This window comes from Stereum hirsutum (genome assembly GCF_000264905.1).
Source record: "Stereum hirsutum FP-91666 SS1 unplaced genomic scaffold STEHIscaffold_15, whole genome shotgun sequence".
NCBI classification, from domain to species: domain Eukaryota; kingdom Fungi; phylum Basidiomycota; class Agaricomycetes; order Russulales; family Stereaceae; genus Stereum; species Stereum hirsutum.
Window position 1 is genome coordinate 1,180,017 of NW_006763145.1, and position 16,838 is coordinate 1,196,854.

The window sequence follows — 16,838 nt, forward strand, 5'->3', positions numbered from 1 at the left end:
TGGGAGAGTATGACTGAACGTCAAGGAAATCGAAGTTGAAAGGCGGGGCAGACATAGTTTGAAGACAGACCGTGTACTCCATCGACGTGGTTGACGAAACGGGCGTGACATGCGAGTTTGGGGCGGGCACGAGCATTCTTGCTTGTCCACCCCTCGCCGCTTCCTCCCTCAACCAAGTCTGGCCTAGCGGTGGAACAGCGCGAATGAAGTATGTCCTTCATTGAGACTTGAGTGTAGGAGTGGTGATACAATGTAAATGGTGACGAAATAATCAAAATGAGAGGTACTGTACCATTTCGATCGGATCGCCACCCCCATGTTACCGTTACCGATTTTGCCGGTTTTCGCCGCCGCCACTTCCGAAAGTTACCGTTACAAGGCCCCGATACCGCCACCTTTTGTTACTTGTTCTCGCAGGTTTTGGTGCTACCTATCTAACCTATCTACGGTACAAATTTGTAGCTTGTAACAAATTTGAAGCAAGCCTACACTTTCTATAATTTATGAAGTAGTTTGCAGAATTTTTGAAATCATCCGCTGTGACCGGCAACGTGAGACAGCCGGCCGTCACTCGCGGCGACGGCAGCCATCCCTTCTTACGCTCAGCACTCTCAACGCATCCTCCCATTCCTCTCCATGGCAGACAAAACTCCTCTCATAGAAATGCCGAACGACGCAAAGGACACCTTGCTACCTCCCCGCCATGCCTCGCTCCTTTCATTCCTGAAATTTTCCTTCCCCATCATCACTCACGCGACGGGTGCCACACTCTCGATCCCGGACTTCTTCAGTCGGGAGCCTGTGAACTACGATTCTGTCGAGAACTTACGCAAGATCCCGATACCACCTGCTTCAATTGTCGGGGACATCTCTGCAGCGTGTAAGGCCATGATACGAGCAGGATTCAGGTCCATCGTGTGCGCGCATCTCACGTCCACGGTCCCTCGTTACCTCCCGTTCTGGGTATTGGTCTACTGGAGTGAGATTGTGTCGCTTCGAGCCATCAGGGAGCCGTGGAGCAAGGCTGATGGGAGCCTGCGGGAACGCGATAAGATCTGGCAGAAGAGGAAAGCACAAGGTCAGATTCAGCCGGACCATGGTTTGATCCAGGATGTGTACGACGCGCTAGACATCCTCCCATGGTCCGAAAATATACGGGGATTCAGTAATATCGAACCATTACACAAACTCACCACATATCTATCCCCGAAGGCCTGGTTCTCAGATGTTCACCAGCACCAATCTATCGATCTTCTACGCCGAGATATTCGTCTCAGTCGAATGTCCGGGATCATGGTGGAGACACTTGGATTTTTCGAGAAGATGAAGGCGGCATTTAGGCGGCAAGATGATGGGATGTACAGGGCGGAAAAGGAGTGGGACTGGGTTCGGGGGGCGGGACAGGCACTGGCGGATGGGAAAGCGAAGGCCGTCGGGCTGATCTTGAATGTCAATGAGAATCATTGGGTAGCAATGGTGATTGACTTCGAGCACTCACAATTTCTTTATGGTGATCCAAAGGGTTGGGCCCCGAACGACGAGGTGGTGAAGGTTGTGGACTGGTGGACGACGTATCACACCGGGGTGCAGTTCCAGCAGGGAGTCCTCAAGACCTCGCCGCAGGCTGTAAATGACAATCACAACTGTGGCATGCTAGCGAGTAACGCTCTTGCACACCACTGTTTACCCGAGACTCACCCTCTTGTTGATGTAAGACGGCTGGAGGAGGAACGATTGAGGATGTTCCTCCGTGTCCTTGAGCGCCACCACGATCAGGTATGCAAAACTCCTGTTATACTCAGTACAGTTGTATTGACCTCAAGAATGGACAACAGACCTTTGACGCCACAGCCCAGTCGTACCAATTCACCTTCTCCTCTCCCATCAAAGCCCATTTCAGGGTCGAGTCCAACAAGCCCAAACCACGCAGAGCGTCCACAACGAGGTCCAACTCGAGCATCGAGTTCGTCGAGGACACAGCCGATCCATCGACTGACTCTCCGACCTCCCTTCCGGTACTTCTCCCCGCACAGGATATACCCATAGACCTGTCTTCAGAGGCCCTCGACAAGCCATCCTACCCAGACAGCTCCCAATCGTCCCTGCCCGCCTTTCCACCCACATCACCAGGAGCATTCAATGATCTGTCGTCGGATGCCATCACATCTCGTCACTCCTCACCGAGCAGTCACCTATCAGGAAATGAGAGTGAACAGCCAGGAAGGCCGAAGTCGCTCATGGCAAAGGCGAAGGAGCGCTTCAAGCGCTCGGTCTCACGGATTCTCTCTGACAGCGAACGCAACCCTAGCACTCCACCATCGCCTCGCCACACGCCACACCCTTCTACTTCATCATTTGATCGCCCTTGTCCTCGCGCTCCCACACCGCCATCATCGCCCAACCATAAAGCATCTAACTTTACTACATTGCTACCTCGAAAGTCTCCTGCAGCATCCGTCATCGCTTCCTCTGAGGAGAGCCTTCCCATGCGTGTTTCCGTCACTACTCCACGCTACCCATCACCTTCCAACAATCCCAACAATCCTGCCGCTGCCACTTCCTCCAAACGAGCCTCGACAACAGCTGCACCATTAATGGAAGCCCCTAACCATCCTAAACGACCAAACTCCGACGGCGAGGACAGTCCAGTGGCGACAACGTCAAAACGAGCCCGACTGAAGGGTGATTCGTCAATCAGACGCGGCTTTGAGAAGCTTGCCAAGGGTGCCACAAAGGGCAGCGTGTTGGCATTTTTCCAGAAGAAGTTGACGGCGGAGGAGAAGGAGGAGCAGTCGGCGAGGATCAGCGAAGAGGTCATGACGCAGAGGGAGAAGCTACAAGAGAGGGATGACCGTTACAAAGCAGAGTTGAAGGCGAAAGGAAAGGTTTCGGTGTTGGAACGTGTTCGAAAATTCCGCGCAAGGAAGAAGGACGAGGAGATCGCTTCCGGTGCCCGTGATCTAACTGGTAAGAAGCGAAAAGCTTCGGTAAGTGATCTCTTTTCGGCGAAATGACCGTCACTTAATATAACATTGAGCAGGAACGCACCGTGAATGACCTGCAGCCTCCGCCATCTAAGCGAGGCAAACCCTCTGTTGCCGAGCTCACTCGTCCTGATCGAAAGGCGAATGCGTTATTGAGAGCGAAGACGCGGAAGCCACAGGGCCGTAAACGTACGGTGGAGCATGGGGAGGCTGTGCGTACAAATTGGCATGGGCCATTTGTGTGGCGACAAATCGAAGCGGCTCAGCGTGCGGAAGGGTGGAATCCAACCGCGATGGCAAAGTGGCTGGCTCGCCGTGACCCCGAGATATTTGGAGATATCGCCCGCGAGACTATTCGGGATTGGATTGACAAGACGGACAAGTTCAATCCGTGTTGGACGGATTCGGCCAAAGCGATGGCTGTTGCAGGAGACCACCAGTCGGTACTGAACAAAGGCGGGAAGCTAGGAATCTTCGTGAGTGTTATGATCACTTGAACATCTCATAAAGTCTGTTGACAAAGAACCTACAGAAAATACATCCAGATGTTCTGGCAGTTATCGAAGAGCGCCTCAATGGTCTTCGGGATCTGTCTGTTCCTATATCCCTTGTCACCGTGCGCGGAATCGTTGTGGCGACCATTCAAAATATGCGACCAGAAATCTTCGACGAGTACTTCACGGATGGCTCCAAGTTCCGGTGCTCTGATTCCTTCCTTCGTCAATTCCTCCACGCAAACCTAGGATGGTCCGAACGACGAGCAACGCAAGCCGCTCAAAAACTTCCTGAGGACTGGGAGGACAAGTGCGAGAAGGCGTTCCTACGTATGGCATGGACGATCAAAGAAGAAGACGTGCCGTCAGCGCTTATCGTTAACAGCGACCAAACCCAGCTGGTCTATGCGCAGGGAGCAAAACTTACCTGGACGAAAACGGGATCTTCACAGGTCAAGACGATTGGCGAGGACGAGAAACGCGCGTTCACTGTCGTCGTGTCGCTCTCCAACGATGGAGAGATGCTTCCGTTCCAGTCCATCTACACCGGACAGACAACGAAAGTCTGCCCTGAGAAATCAGCGCCTCACTTCGAAGATGCCACCAAAGCCGGTTTCCGCTTCGAACCTTCGAAAACGAAAACGTACTGGTCGAATCAACGTACCATGCGGTCCTTTGTCGACGACATCATTGCACCGTACTTCGAGCGCAGGAAGAAGGAGCTCGGGCTTCCGGATACCCAGAAATCGATCTGGCTCATCGACGTGTGGTCAGTGCATCGTTCTGAGGAATTTCGAAACTGGATGAAGAATACCCACCCGACCATCATCGTTCTCTTCGTTCCTGGCGGATGTACCGGTGTCTTTCAGCCCTGCGACGTCGGAATGCAACGAATCTTCAAGCTCTCGTGCAAGAAGTCGTATCATGCCGACGTCGTTGATTCCATCCTCGCACAACTTGACAGTGGGGCGACAACGATTCATGTTGACAAAACTATCGCCGTTCTTCGCGACCGTAGTGTTGGGTGGCTCTGGACGGCGTACGAAAACCTGAATAACAAGGAAACTGTGCAAAAGGTATGTAATTGATGTATTTTGCAATGATTCGGAAGACGCACCACTGAACAATCATCCAGGCCTTCGAGATGTGTCGAACAGGAGATTTCAACCTCTCATATGAGAGTCTGACGGATCCTCGAACAACACGTGTCAGGCTCAACAACTTGAAAGCATCGGACCCTCAGTTTTATGCTGAACTCACTAGTGTAGCATACGAGGACAACAACATTCCGACTGCCGAAGGAGAGGAGTTTGATGAGGACCTAGAGAACGACCCCGACCTTGATGCGACATTCGAAGATGACAGCAACGTGCCATTGACCGCCGTAACATCGCTCATCTCCGGATCCAAATCGCCAGTATCCGTCAAACTCTCAGCCTCCGGGGAGCTTGCTGTTGATGTCGAGGCCGAGTCAAATGAGGCGCCAGTGGAAGGATCGACATCCAAACGCGGAGCTTCAGGCATGGATGGATCCGACGAGTCCGACGGAGGTGTAGGGCCTTCTGTGTTCGAGTCTCGAGGGAAAGGGAAGAGGGTTATCACGAAGAGTAAAAAGTACAATGAGTGCGCGTTGAGGTGGTGGAAGGATTATTGAGCACTCGCGTCGTGTTCACATCCTGTTTGTTTGGTTCACACGTTCCCGGTTTTACACACGCCACAGGCTTCGAAGCTGTGGCGCCCGCTGGGGCACTTGAGCTTATTGTGAACTTTGGATATCGACCTCCCCATCAAGATACATTCTGACCTTCTGTATTTTGGTGTTTTACTTGCCAAACAGTATTTAGCCGAATTTTTTCGTGTTTTGTCGGCCTCAAAATTGCATTTTCCGAAACATAAAAAGTTACCGCCGCTGGGCAATCGTTACCGTTACAACCTCCCACATACGCCCCGCCGGACCCTCGCCGTTACACGTTACCGGCGATCCGTTCGAAATGGTACAGTAGGTGTAACAGGGGCTTCGAGTGCCACAAAGCAGAGAAAAGTGTAGTCATAGAATAACCTACAGGTATATGGGCAGAGAAACCTTGACGGAAAATCAGTAGTATATGGATGGCTTGGAGAGGATCCACAGACATACGGGTTCGCTCCAAAGCTTAGATAGAGTAATACACGAGAGCACTTACTAGAACATTGGTAGTTGATTGCTGGCAGCGACCGAGTCTTACGCGACTCTGTGACGAGACGATACACGGGGTCAAGAGAGAAAGAAATCAAACATCTGTCATTTGTATCGCTCATTCCGATAACATTGATAGCATGTCGTACTCACTCTACCCAGCTAGTGATCATGGAATGAGCTCGAGTACAGGGCGTCGACTCTGAGGAATCGGATTGATCATCTTTGAGGGGCGCATTAGCGAATAGTATCCGTGTAAAGGTCCAAGCTGAAGATGTTAGATGGTATTAAGATCGGCATATTCACAGTAGTAAGTTGTTAGCGTGAAAGACAGCCGAAGATGATGGTGGTAACAATAGCCAGAATGGACAAAATCGATGGAACACTTGAAGAAGAGGCAATATCATGATTCATACTTACGCCACCCCGCCACTGAAAATCGGATTACGCATTGCGGGTCTACTTATCCTCACTCCGGACAGTATGTAGTTTGTCTGACTTGTCGATTGACTGAGTATTGAAGATACCAGAGCAACTGTTCAGCTCCGAATGGTTATAAGTTTTGGTTTTCTCAGATTTCTATGATCATGCCAGTGAGGCAAACTACTTCAAACTTAGTACCGTACACATAGTTTGGTTGAAACTCCGCCAAGCCGAACCTACTTGGAGATATTGGCTGATACTAGAAAGCCTTTAGAAGATCAGGTGCATATGCAAATGAGACTGAGAGCAAGTTGAGGGAGAGGTTTGAAGCAGTGCTAGGTTACCTTGCTTGAAGGTCCTTCCTACCCCCGTAATTGCTCAGAATCGTCCCGGAAATAAACAAGGACAAACAGCGGACTTATTATGTGGCACCAGTGTGTGGCGTCGCAGAGGGTCTGACCGCTACCTTCAGACGTGACTGCAGCGATTCAAATGCAGACGTTGATGTTGACGAATTAGTCTCGCGCTAGACGGATAACTTGCCGTCAGATGCAATGATGGCCCATACCGTTCGCCGCTGACATTTGGGTTCATCCGACTCTGCTTTGCCTTGGAGGAATCTCGAGTCAACTTGACTGGATCACAGAATGTTGACAGTGACTGGGCCCGCCGGGCACGGCGTAAGCACTCCCAATCCCGTTCAAGAACATGCGGTATAGAGCAGACCAGAAGTGCTTGTGCAAGTTATTTATCAAGCAAGGTGGCTGCTGCCGAAGGTAGCGCTCCCCCAGTTTAGAATCTGAAAGCAATGCGCTTGAAGAGTGGCGTGGGTGACCCGCTTGAACCGGACCGTGAACGCACGCGACTAAAAAGAGACTAACTAAATAGGGAAGGTAACAGCTACCAAATTGAGCGAAACCTCGGTTTTCGGCATCATGTCAAAACCTGCTCCTAAGGGACCAGGTACCCAGCCGAAATTGAAAAGGGATTCCACTGGCATCAACCCCGGGCCGTCCCATCTCCACTGCGAATCCAAAAAGACTAACCGAAACGAACCAAAGAGAAACTATCACGAACACCTATTTAAGAAAACGGGACCAAGAGACCAAACAAACAAAACGCCAACGCCAACGCAAAACGATACACAACAAACAAAATCCACGGACAGATCAAGGACAGATAGACAGACAGATGAACAGGCAGACAGACAACAAACAGTGAATGTTTGAACAGCAACAGCGACAACGTGGTATGGATGAGATGGAACAAAGAGCGTAGAGTAGATGTCTGGAAAGCGGGGAGGACATGGAGGAATGAGGGAGCGCAGAGAAAGGACGGAGCGGGGGGAAAGGAGAGTATGCACCAGAGACAACATGACCACCACGAACGAACAAACCGGCTGACGACACCATTAAAACCGACCTTAGGGCCTACTCACCAAACCATCAACCCATCACTGGAACTAATCACAACAACCCACTCACAACCCCCATCATCCCCAATCCCACCACCACACCCCATCCTCCCCATCCTACACCGGCCAGCGAGACCCTCCGCCCAGCCCCACTCGTCCCCGCCTCCGAACTCCCCGTCCTCGTGCTCGCGATCAACGACCCGCACATCCCCGCCTTGTTCACGATCTCGTCCGGGACGAGGATGACGGGTTTTCCGCCCTTGTTGTAGTTCACTTGGACGGTCCCGTTCGAGCCGACGGCGTATTGCGTGCAGGAGAGGACGCTGTGAGTCGTGACGAGTGCGAGAGAGAGGGGCATGAGTGAAAACGCCGATGGGAAGGGAGGAAAGAAGGGACGTACTCTGTCGTGGAAAAACTCTCCTCCCAGGATGTGTACGCCTTGACGCTATCGTTCTGAGGCTAAACATCACAACAATCACATCACGTCCATCAGCACCACCGCACAAAAGTCACCTCATACCACCACAAAAAGGGAAAGAGGAAGACTCACAGGCGACCCGATATTCGTCAAAATACTCAACACCTCCCCTTTCATGATCGCGATCCCGTCCGGCTCGGTGGTGAGTACCTGTGCCGGCGTCTTCGCCCAGTCGGTCTGGTTGGTGAGGTAGTTGCGGATCTGTAGACAACATCAACCACAAGGCGTTAGATACTATGATATGCACAGGAGGGGCGAAGGGGAAGAGGGAAAGGAAGGGGAGGGAAGGGACAAAAAACGCACCATATTGACAGTCGCGGTGAGGTTATACGTCTCCGTCATCGCATAGCCAGAAGTCCAGAGCGGGCCACGGTTGTACTGTCCAAATCGCACACATTTTCAATTTTCAGCACAGTCGGTAAGTCCCACCAAGTTTCAAACACGTTTGTAAGGACCAGCAATACAATCAAAGGTCAGTCGAAGCCATCAATACAGTCGGTCAGTCATCTCGTTCTTCGTTTAATAAGATGCAGATGGCGGAAAGAAACGCACAGGATCGCCACTGCCCGTCAAGCCCTGTTCCTGGCCGTAATACATGATCGGAATTCTGCAGTACCACGTAAAGTCCAGTCAGCCCCATGCAAAATTCCAGTCAGTCACATGCACGATGGAAGGTAGTGTCGAGGAAATGCGAATGCAGTGTGCTAATTTGTAGTTTGGGGGATTTAGGGAAGGACGTACCCGTCAGACATGAAATTGAACACCATAGCATTATGCAACGAGACGGGATCACTCGACATGCTCGCCCATCGCTCCACATCCTGGTTCTCGAGGAAATTGCCTAGCACTGTCGCGTCCTGTATATTCCACATAAACCACGCACACCACAGAAAGTACGCCACGCCACACGAATCACGCCACAGGAAAATAATCAGCGAAATTTCCTTGAACCACGACCACACGCATGACAACGCAAGCCCAAGGGAAAGAAACACAGAAAACCAAAAACACAGAACCACACAGAAACATTGAAAGAGAGGGGGGGGAAAGAGACAGACCTTCATCTGCCCCTGCAACGCCACCAACGTCTCCGTCACGGCCGTCATATTCCCCGGTCCGGGAATCGCGAATCCTTCCACGAGCGCGTCGTACATCGGATAGTTGAGCACGGAGTCCATCGAGGATTGGTAGGTTGCTGCGAGGCTGTTTGGTTGGTGGTTGTTGAGTGGGGGAAGGTGAGATGAAATGGGTAGAGGATGAAGTGGGGTGAGGTGAGGTGGAGGTCTGAGGTGGAGGTCGGAGAGGGAATGTGAAGGTGCGACAGTGACATACCCTATATCATCCCCGAACACCTCGCCCATACAAAACACGCCCGCAGACCCACAGAACGAAGTCCAGAAATCATAATGCACGTGTCTATCCACACAAACCCAACCGATCATCAGTATCGTCTCTTCTCCTCTCCTGTCCTCAAAATCTTGGTAAAGAGTAAAGACTTACTTCGCGGCTACACATCCCATTCCATCCCATCACACACAAAGAACAAGGTTATAAATTATAAGTTACATGGACCCGAATTTAACGGACAACAGGTGAGAGGGAGGGAAGGAGGCAGGTGGGTAGGACTAACCATCAATCCTCAACCCATCCACCTCATATTCCTGCACGAAACTCTGTATCCAGCTCGCGTACCCACTGACGACGTCCGGGTCTTGGGTGTTCACGTCGGGCAGGGGGACGTTCGTGTCGCCTGTACACCACACATCCAGCCCCGACAGAGAAAAAGAAAGGTGGATCAGTGAAGGGGTTCCGTTGTTCCGTTTTAAAAGCCAGTAGGTGCACGGGACGGGGGCAGCCAGCAAGGAGGGGCATAGGATTTAGGTGCATCATTGAGACATACCAAGCCAACAATTCTCGATCGACGTCTCATTATTCCAATCGATCGGACAATAACTGTGATACTGCGCCTCATCTTTGAACATGAACTGGGAGTAGTCGGGTGTTGTGGATGTTGCCATGACGTTGTTCGCTACGATGTCGACCATGAGGTACCTTAGCGTCGCCAAGCACCGACCATTTCCACCATAGATCCATCACAACCAACCGGCCAACGATCCGTCACCAACCACATCAAGAAAACAGCAACAAGAACATAAAATGAGGAGTCAGTATCCGAGACGTCGAAGTGGAGGGAATATGAGTGGGAGAAAGAACGTACATCCCCCTGCTATGCAACTCCGCCGAAAGAGCCTTCAGATCGTCCGACGTCCCGAAACGGTCGTTCAACTGGCTCGCGTCCGCGATCCAATAACCTATTTTTTGTTACCCGTCCACGTCCAGATCCGACATATCAGAATCAGTTTTAGTTTCGGTTTTAGTTGTAGGAAGACCATCCAATTTCGACGATTTTGTGGTGCTGGCAAGAACGCAGGAAGGGCATGAAAGGAAAGGCAAGGAAAAGGGAAACGCACCGTGGTAAGCATCCCCATACGTCGTCCGCGGCCCGTCGTAGTTCTGCGATGTGGGGCTGATCCAGACTATGGTTGGGGTTACATGTTCATGTCATGTCAGCGATGAGCGATGGGTGAACATGAAGGTACGCGAAACGAAGGTAAATATCAAGGAGTGGATATCAGGGAAACATCAGGGAGCACATATCAGCCATGTGGACACGCAGATATAGGCGAGTGAATGGGTGGGTGGGTGAAAGGAAGTACGGCATGGAACAGAAAAGGGATCCGGCGTGACCATCATCACCGGTATGTATAGATGGTACACGAAGGAGAAGGACGTCCGGCGGCAGAAATAGAGGTAGCGCACATGGGGTGAAACATGATGAAGTGAAGGTGTTCGGGAAATAACAAGACAAAACTCGAAGACCAAATGCCAATGTGAACGGAAAAACGAAACGAAAACGCACTGGCGGTGAATCCCATATTCTGGACATAATCCAAGTTCTCGCGAATAGTGTTCCAGGTGCCACCGCACCACGTCTGGTCGGTAGTGTTACATGCGTTCGTGTCTGCGCCAGCGGGGAGTGCGTAGCGATCCGTGATAATTCTACCGCCCGTCCTTCAACACCACCACTCCAGATGGGTAGAGATGATGCAGTACGCACTGGTATATTGAGCGGCCCCTCCACTGGTCTGCGGAAGCAGCGAGGGAGGAACCGATGAATGCGAAGGGGTATAAGAAAGCTGCAAGAGAGGTGGCGCGCATTTTTTGTTTCAGCTCAAGGGTATATTATTATATGGTTGTTGTTGTTGTCGATTCCGAAACGAAACGAAACGAAATCGAAGAGAGCAAGTAAAGAGCGGCGGCGAAAAGCTAATGAGTGTGGGGTCCGATGGTTGGACCAAAGTAAAGTCTTTGAAAACGAGTGGGTGTGGCACGCAAACGCTACTGATCCTAAACGCGTTGGATCAACTCAAGCGTTTGGCGGACTGACAGATGACAGCAGGTTGGAGGAAGGGGATGAGGGGAAAAGGGAAGGAAAAGAAAGAAAAGAACACGGCGGGAGTGCCGAGGGACTATATATAAGGCCGCCGTGGAGGAAAGCGTCTTGTGACGCCGCGATGATCATCCTAGCGACGCTGGGTGCTTCCCTCTCCCAAATGTTTTGCGCTTTCCCGCCTTCGGAGAGCGCTGCACACGCATGGGGCCCACCACGGCCTCGTATGGCCTTTCCAGTCCCTCCGACGACCTACCTGCGTATTCCGAGCATAGAACAGACACTTTTAGCCATAGTATATTGGGAGCAAGCACCGAGAAGGTCCACGACGAGACGCGTCCTGGACAGGAACAGAGTTCGCTGTTTGCAATTGAGCGAGGGCAGCAGATGGGAACCCAACTCGAACGAGCGCGTGATCTTTAAATTTCAACTTCCCCGGACGTTCTTGGCGCTCGTTGCTCGACCACGCGAGTCCGGCCCCTGGCCCGCCGTTGCACCGGCAACTCTTCCGGCCACTTCCGCTCGTCGTTCCTGTCGGGGCCACACTGACACGCTCGCCACATCGAAACAACGGTGATCAAGGTGGTTGTATTGTGCGCTGTATCCCATCCAAGTACTCGAATATTTCCCAGTAACTCACTCGTACGAGACACACTAGGCTCCCTCTGGCTCAACTCTATCTCTTCGTCAGGACCGCTCCAAGCAGGTTCGAAAGGTCCTCGGGATTTCGAGACACTCGAGATGACGTCCATTGTCTCCGACATCGTAGTGATGCTTGAGCTTCGTCTTCGGGCAGAATTTGCCATTGCTGCCACCCGAACTGTTCTTTCCGTTAGCCCGATATGCGTAGCCGAGAAAGACAGGAGCAAGAGAAGCCCAAGTTCAAAATCAGAAGCAGTACGGAGACTCGCCAAACATCCAGCACATACTTATCATCCCGAGATCCAAACGAGCAACCGAGACGAGAAGAGCCAAGAGACCGCCGGGAGAAGGATGCATACGGTCTCCCGTCGAGTCGCGTAAAGTCAACGTAAAGTCTCTGGCCCGTGGTCAGAACACATCCCGTCTCGCCGTCGCGTTCGTCCATGTCCAGAATCTATGGGAAAGTGTTCCAGGAGTTGGCTGGTATGTCGCATGGGGGTAAAGCCATAAGTTCCAGATAAATCAGCATGAGCAAAGCCCACCATCCGATCGTCCGGTTCCATTGCAGTCGAAGTATCCACCGTCGGCGTGGCGAGATATTTTCCACTCTACCCTCATACAGACGCTCGCTGGTCCAAGTGACAAGGTTGAAGGATTCCAAGTACAGAGCTAATTCACCGTGAACCAGATACCCATAGGTGTACTTCGAGACCACGAGCGAAATTAGCCAGTTCAACCGTGTCGGCAAATTCCAAGTACGAAGCCAATTTGCCAGGATCTTGATACCCTTGGGTATATTTCGAGACCGCGAACGAAACTAGCCGGAGGTAATCGTCGAATATACATCTTGAATTTCTCCTCGGTCTTGAGTACTTAATCCCAACGACCAAGCCAGTGAACCAGGAGCCGGATATTTACCCTCAGGTATAAGTATTCCAAGACCGCGAGCGAAACCAGCCAGTTGAATCATGTCGTCGTACTTAATCGATATCTTGAGATCCGAGCCCTTGGTATGTAGACGTCCAAGACTAAGGAGTTGTGACGAATCCACCTGTCCGCGGATCAACTCGGGGCATTAATATTGTCAGCTCTGTGACGAAGATACTTACATACGAAAAGAAACAGCAGAGAACGTACAAGTATCAATTGGCCCCCCTTCGGCCGGCGGCGAGTCGTGGACCCCCTAGAGCCGAATCTTCAGGCTGTCGAAAGATATCGAGCTTCGTGATGAATGACAAGAGATCGAGAGCAACAATGTTCAATCGCGAGAAGGGTAGACCAGACAAGCGGATTAAGAGCAGGCGAGATCGCACCACCAACGCGCAAAATAGACAGAAGGCCCTTGAGTCGCATACCTCTACTTCGCCAGGATCTAGATACCCTCAGACATATTAAGACGCCCCAAGCGCAGCTTGAACCAGCCATTTTGGGAACAGGATCGACCCATAAATACCAAGGCCGTCCACCGGAAACTGGATATTAATACCCTTAGGCATATTTAGAGGCCGAGAGCGAGACAATTGGCAGCCTGATGAGCTGTATCGTCGGAGTCAATGTCAATGACGACTCAACTTGCCTACGAAACTCGAAAGGGTGTCAGATTGAGCAAAAATATAGATGAGAGGAAAAAGCGAATAGCGTACACGTACATAGCATGTTAACGTCACTTGGCTTCCTTACGCCAAGGTACTAGAGTCCACAGCGAACCACAAGATCGAAACTCCCTCGGGGGAAACTCGAGGCTTCGGAGATCAAGACAGTATAAAACTACACAATATACGTCAGAAAAGATAAGTGGATCGAAGTGCTGATGACCCACTTACCTGTTAGTAGCGTCTGTTGGCTTCCCTCAGAGGATCGGACTCTGAGGTACTAGAGCCCCTGGACCACGACAAGGTCGACGCTATCCCAGGGGACCGGTCTTGAAGCTCGTTGGAGCTCGGTGTCGATGTCGTGCTTGAGCCCGGTCGTGAGCGATGTCGAAGTCGTGCTTGAGCCCGGTCGTGGGCGATGTCGATGTCGTGCTTGGGCTCGGTCGTGGGCGATGTTGATGTCGTGCTTGAGCCCGGTCGTGGGCGATGTCGATATCGTGCTTGAGCTCGGTGAGGTCGATGTTGCCTAGCGCTAGAAAGACCAGCCCAAACCAAGAAACCTAGAGACCTAGAGCGCAAGCCCACGAGACCCAACAGCCTAGAGAGCAAGCCTAAGAGACCTAGCGAAGGAAGAGGACAAACAAACAAAGAGACGAAGCAGCCAGTAGACGAAGAGATAAAACACACCTAGAGACCCAGCAGACGCAGAGATGCAGCCCAAGGCGCCCCAGAGACTACCGCCCGTTGATGTCGTGCTTGATTGGAGTCGTCGGGCCCGAGTGTTGAACATCAGGGCGTCGATCGTCTTGAGCTTACTGCAACGCACCGCCCTGAAATAAAACTGCGCAGAATTTCAGTCAAAGATATATATGAACGAGATTGGGAGAGGAACTCACCGGTTAGCATACCTACCACACGAGCATCTGTTGGCTTCCCTCCGAAGAGGTACTGAGCCCCTGGACCACGACAAGGTCGACGCTCTACCAGGGGACCGGTCTTGAAGCTCTTGTGGCCCGGTGTCGAGGTTGTGTTGGGGACACTACTGCTGAAGGCAGGTCGACGCCAGTCTCTTACTTTCACACAATCACACAAGTGTAGAAAAATTGAGAAAGAATTCAGCGTGGTCACTAGTATGCGCATCGAAAGAGAAGACTCACTGATCAATATAGTCCTCGTATGCGCCTATGAATTTCGTGTCGGACACCCCTCCTGTAAGAGAAACTAGAGGAAATCAGCGACATGAAACGAGGAGAGACCTACCTTCCGAGCGTCTGTTAGCTTCCCTCCGAGGAGGTACTGAGCCCCCTGACCACGACAAGGTCGACGCTCTGCCAAGGGGAAGGACGATGCTGCTTTCGCAAGCAGAGCGCCGCACGTACCTTCACTCACACTCACACTCACACTCACGCACCTTTAACAAAAACTAAACAAAATAGATCAGTAAAACAAATCTATGCGAACGAGACGAAGTAACGGAGACTCCACAACCTGACACGCCTAAAAAACATTCCGAAAAAAATCAGTGGAATAATATAAAGAAAGAGACGTACCTTGTGAGCGTCTGTTGGCTTCCCTCCGAAGGGGTACTAAGCCCCTTGACCACGACAAGGTCGACGCTCTGCCAAGGGGACCGGTCTTGAAGCTCATTGGAGCTCGGTGTCGAAATCATGTCGAAGGCGCTGCTGTTGAGGCAGGTGGAGGTCGATCTCTCATATTCACACATTCACACAGCTGTAGTAAAACCGAGGAAGAAGTCAGCACAGTTACAACGAGCGCATAGAAAGATAAGAGACTTACAATTCCGTATATATTCCTTGTGAGCATGTATTACGTCGAACGTTGGCCTCGGTGTCGATGTTGTGTCGAGGGCCCTGCTGTTGAAGGCAGGTGGAGGCCGATTCTCACATTCACACAATCACACAGCTGTAGGAAACTGAGGAAGAAGTCAGCGCAGTCATGATACTAGCGTCAAAGAGTAAGAGCCTCACATATTTGAATACATTTCCTGTGGCGTCTGTCAGTTTCGGGTCGAATACTGTCCGTACAATCACACACCTGTGAGAGAATCGAGAGGAAATCAGCATTAGAGTATGAGGTAGGAAACGTACCTTGCGAGCGTCTGTTAGTTTCCCCCAGAGGATCGGACTCCGGGGTACTAAAGCCCCTGGACCACGGCAAGGTCAACGCTCTACCAGGGGAGGGACTCAAGCTGAAGACTTGAGACAAGCATAGAAAGATGGAGATGAAAGCGAGAGTGTCAAGAGGAAAGCGAGAGCGAAAAGAGGAAAGCGAGAGCGGAAATAATACCCACACTCACAGACCTATAGAAGAAAAAAAACTACACGAGATGCGTCAGAAAGTACATGATGATCGAAGTTCTGATGACACACTTACCTGTTAGTAGCGTCTGTTGGCTTCCCTCAGAGGATCGGACTCTGAGGTACTAGAGCCCCTGGACCACGACAAGGTCGACGCTATACCAGGGGACCGGCCTTGAAGCCCGTTGGAGCTCGGTGTCGACGTCGTGCTTGAGCTCGGTCGTGAGGTCGATGTTGAAGTCGTGCTTGAGCTCCGTCGTGAGCGTTGTAGATGTCGTGCTTGAGCTCGCTCGTGAGGTCGAGGTCGAGGTCGAGGTCGAGGTCGAGGTCGAGGTCGCCTAGCTCTAGCAGGACCAACCCCAGCACAGTAGCCTAGAAACGAAGCCGACAAAGCCCAGCAGCCTGAAATACAAACCAACGAGACCCAGCAAACGAAGAGATATAAGTTAGCAGACCCAAAGAAACAACAGACCCAGAGACACAGCCCAAGATGCCCCAGACCCCGCCGCCAGGTGTTGACGTCGTGCTGGATGGAAGTCGTCGGCCAAACTCGCTGTCGTGCTCGATTGTTGCGGTCGGAGCGTCGGCCGTCTTGAGCTTACCACAATGCCGGACCTGAAATAAAACTGCGCAGAACGAATCAGAAAAAAAAAGTGAATCAAAACAGCGCGAGCCCACTCACCTGTCAATAAGCGTCTGTTGGCTTCCCTCAGAGGATCGGACTCTGAGGTACTGAGCCCCTGGACCACGGCAAGGTCGACGCTATCCCAGGGGACCGGTCTTGAAGCTCGTTGGAGCTCGGTGTCGACGTCGTGCTTGAGCTCGGTCGTGAGATGTCGACGTCGTGCTTGAGCCCGGTCGTGGGC

General features: G+C 51.7%; 3 protein-coding genes across 3 annotated transcripts; 1 reads left to right on the top strand and 2 right to left on the bottom strand.

Moving 5' to 3' along the window:
- Positions 1–3,723: 3,723 nt before the first annotated feature.
- Positions 3,724–4,335, top strand: STEHIDRAFT_32956 (uncharacterized protein; the record flags this gene model as incomplete). Its single annotated transcript, XM_007308239.1, has 1 exon — positions 3,724–4,335. A coding segment is annotated over one exon (612 nt), but the record flags the coding sequence as incomplete, so codon positions are not given.
- A 2,617-nt stretch (positions 4,336–6,952) lies between these two features.
- On the bottom strand, positions 6,953–11,442 carry STEHIDRAFT_149553 (glycoside hydrolase family 13 protein). The gene is made up of 15 exons (XM_007308588.1): positions 11,088–11,442; positions 10,890–11,029; positions 10,441–10,506; positions 10,188–10,281; positions 9,870–10,021; positions 9,600–9,719; positions 9,470–9,476; positions 9,302–9,385; positions 9,028–9,172; positions 8,711–8,826; positions 8,522–8,576; positions 8,273–8,347; positions 8,042–8,170; positions 7,892–7,950; positions 6,953–7,814 (listed from the first exon to the last, which is right to left on the bottom strand). Exons 1-15 carry the CDS (start codon positions 11,186–11,188, stop codon positions 7,544–7,546), a joined length of 1,614 nt encoding a protein of 537 aa, XP_007308650.1. The 5' UTR covers positions 11,189–11,442; the 3' UTR covers positions 6,953–7,543.
- A 2,523-nt stretch (positions 11,443–13,965) lies between these two features.
- On the bottom strand, positions 13,966–15,323 carry STEHIDRAFT_161075 (uncharacterized protein; the record flags this gene model as incomplete). Its single annotated transcript, XM_007308589.1, has 7 exons — positions 13,966–14,186; positions 14,342–14,495; positions 14,567–14,723; positions 14,812–14,863; positions 15,066–15,077; positions 15,129–15,151; positions 15,205–15,323. 7 exons carry the CDS (start codon positions 15,321–15,323, stop codon positions 13,966–13,968), a joined length of 738 nt encoding a protein of 245 aa, XP_007308651.1.
- Between the last annotated feature and the right edge of the window lie 1,515 nt (positions 15,324–16,838).